The sequence below is a fragment of the Borostomias antarcticus genome (genome assembly GCF_949987555.1).
Source record: "Borostomias antarcticus genome assembly, chromosome: 21".
In the NCBI taxonomy this organism is placed as follows: Eukaryota; Metazoa; Chordata; class Actinopteri; order Stomiiformes; family Stomiidae; genus Borostomias; species Borostomias antarcticus.
Window position 1 is genome coordinate 2070039 of NC_140254.1, and position 1815 is coordinate 2071853.

General features: G+C 44.4%; 1 protein-coding gene across 1 annotated transcript; it reads right to left on the minus strand.

Moving 5' to 3' along the window:
* Positions 1–386: 386 nt before the first annotated feature.
* On the minus strand, positions 387–1367 carry LOC311323021 (stathmin-like). Its single transcript, XM_084455144.1, has 4 exons — positions 1329–1367; positions 1024–1208; positions 657–848; positions 387–557 (listed from the first exon to the last, which is right to left on the minus strand). The coding sequence occupies exons 1-4, from the start codon at positions 1348–1350 to the stop codon at positions 495–497; spliced, it is 462 nt and encodes a 153-aa protein (XP_084311270.1). The 5' UTR covers positions 1351–1367; the 3' UTR covers positions 387–494.
* Between the last annotated feature and the right edge of the window lie 448 nt (positions 1368–1815).

Below are 1815 nucleotides of genomic sequence, written 5' to 3' on the forward strand. Positions count from 1 at the left end.
TTTATAGAAACAACACAAGCAGATTCCGAATAGCAAAGCTGCACAACACCTGCATTTTAAAGAGGGTGAACCCAATGACAGCCCAGATGAAAAAACGGCGTGCTACTTTCTGTTAAGTGCAATGAACAGGTGTGACTCACAGGGACACGTTTCCAAAGCACACTATGGAATAGATAAGGTTCATCTATGCATAGAGACATGCTTCCTTGCAGGATAAGTACACACTGCTAATAATTATAAGTCAGAGGCTGCAACGACAAGTTACATATCCGAAGAAATGGATTAGACCGAACAAGGGAAAAACCTCCACATGTAAAACCATAGCAAGTACACTTATATAAGCAGGATAATTAAGAATTCACAAAGTGGAACTTTATTTAATTTTTTCCTTCATTCAAAACATGGGTAGTGAACACAACAAAAATACTGGCCATCAAACAAAAAATAATCTTTGGATATGTAAAAAACCCTATACAATCCCCCGTTTGCAAAGTTCAGTTTTCTGAAGTGCCCTCTTTGGTCTCCTTGTTCTTTCGAACCTCCTCCAGTTTCTTATCCTGTGAAAGAGAAGCAGCGATCAATTCCATTGTGTCTGGCACTGAGGTTCAACGTCACCAAATGCACACATCGAGTCGCATTCAAGACACAAAACATACCTTCTCCTTGAATTTCTCATCCATTGCTGCTTTAAGTGCTGTGCGATTTTCTTTGTTGGCCTCCATCTTTTGATTCAGTTTCTCCTCCGCCATCTTGCTGAAGTTGTTGTTCTCCTCCATAGCTTTCTGAAGCACCTCCTTCTCATGCTCACGTTTCTCAGCTAAGTGCTTCAGAACCTCTGCTTCATGGGACTGTAAAGAGACAGAAAATCAGGTACAGCATCAGACAATTGTTAAACTTAGTTCCTGGTTCTTAGATAACCTGATGTAACATTGCTTGATTACTATGCATGCACATTTCGTTGAATACACTTCATTGAATACACAGTGCAAGTGCCCAACACGGTGGTCAATGCACACTGCATACCTTGCGTCTCTCCTCAGCCGCCTCCAGCTTCCTCTGGATCTCCTCCAGCGAGAGGTCCTTCTTCTTGGGAGGGGACAGGGGGAACTCAGCCTTGGAGTCTGGTGCAGGCGCAGCCAGGATCACCTCAAAGGCCTGGCCAGACGCCCGCTTGTCTAGCTCCTTAATCTGGATATCTGCGAGCAAATCTGAGAGGAAGACAAAGACCGCGCCACATCAGCATGAACTTCTATGGCTTTAGTTGTTCAATCAAGCCATCTCAGTCTGCGTAAAAGGCTCTTAACATGGCCCGACTAATGACTGCTCACCTCCAGCTCCAGGGGATGCCATCTCTGCAGTGGACTTGTGGTTGAAATATCTGTGGAGGTAAACGCATGTCAAAAGAATGATTAAAAAAAAAAAGGTACAACCTCCTTTTGATAACATCCATCTCAGCAGTGGTGCCCTCCTCCCAAATGCATAGAGCGCTAGTGCCCTCTAGTGGGTTTGACACCACTTGATACGTAGACACATGTTCCTCCCAAAAAGCCAAACGGCCCACTGGCGACATCCTTCGGTCAATCAGAACACAGCATCCAACCACCGCCCATGCATCTTCTTAAAACGCACTGACATTCATAAATGACTGCACAGCACATTGAACATGGGGTGTCGCTTGTTATTTGCTTGAGCTGTGACACAGGTACAGTACATCAATCAAGTCATATCAATGCTCTGGATGCGTACAGACAATACAACGAACCAAATATGTCATTACTGAAAACAAAAAAGGGTCCCCTACACAACGAGGGGGTG

Excerpts from the sequence above, each read along its gene's own strand:
- LOC311323021 (XM_084455144.1), bottom strand. The coding sequence starts at position 1,350 with ATGGCATCCCCTGGAGCTGGAG. Across the intron at positions 1,209-1,328 it reads GGCATCCCCTGGAGCTGGAG|ATTTGCTCGCAGATATCCAG; the intron begins GTGAGCAGTCAT and ends TCTTCCTCTCAG. Across the intron at positions 558-656 it reads ATGAGAAATTCAAGGAGAAG|GATAAGAAACTGGAGGAGGT; the intron begins GTATGTTTTGTG and ends TCTCTTTCACAG.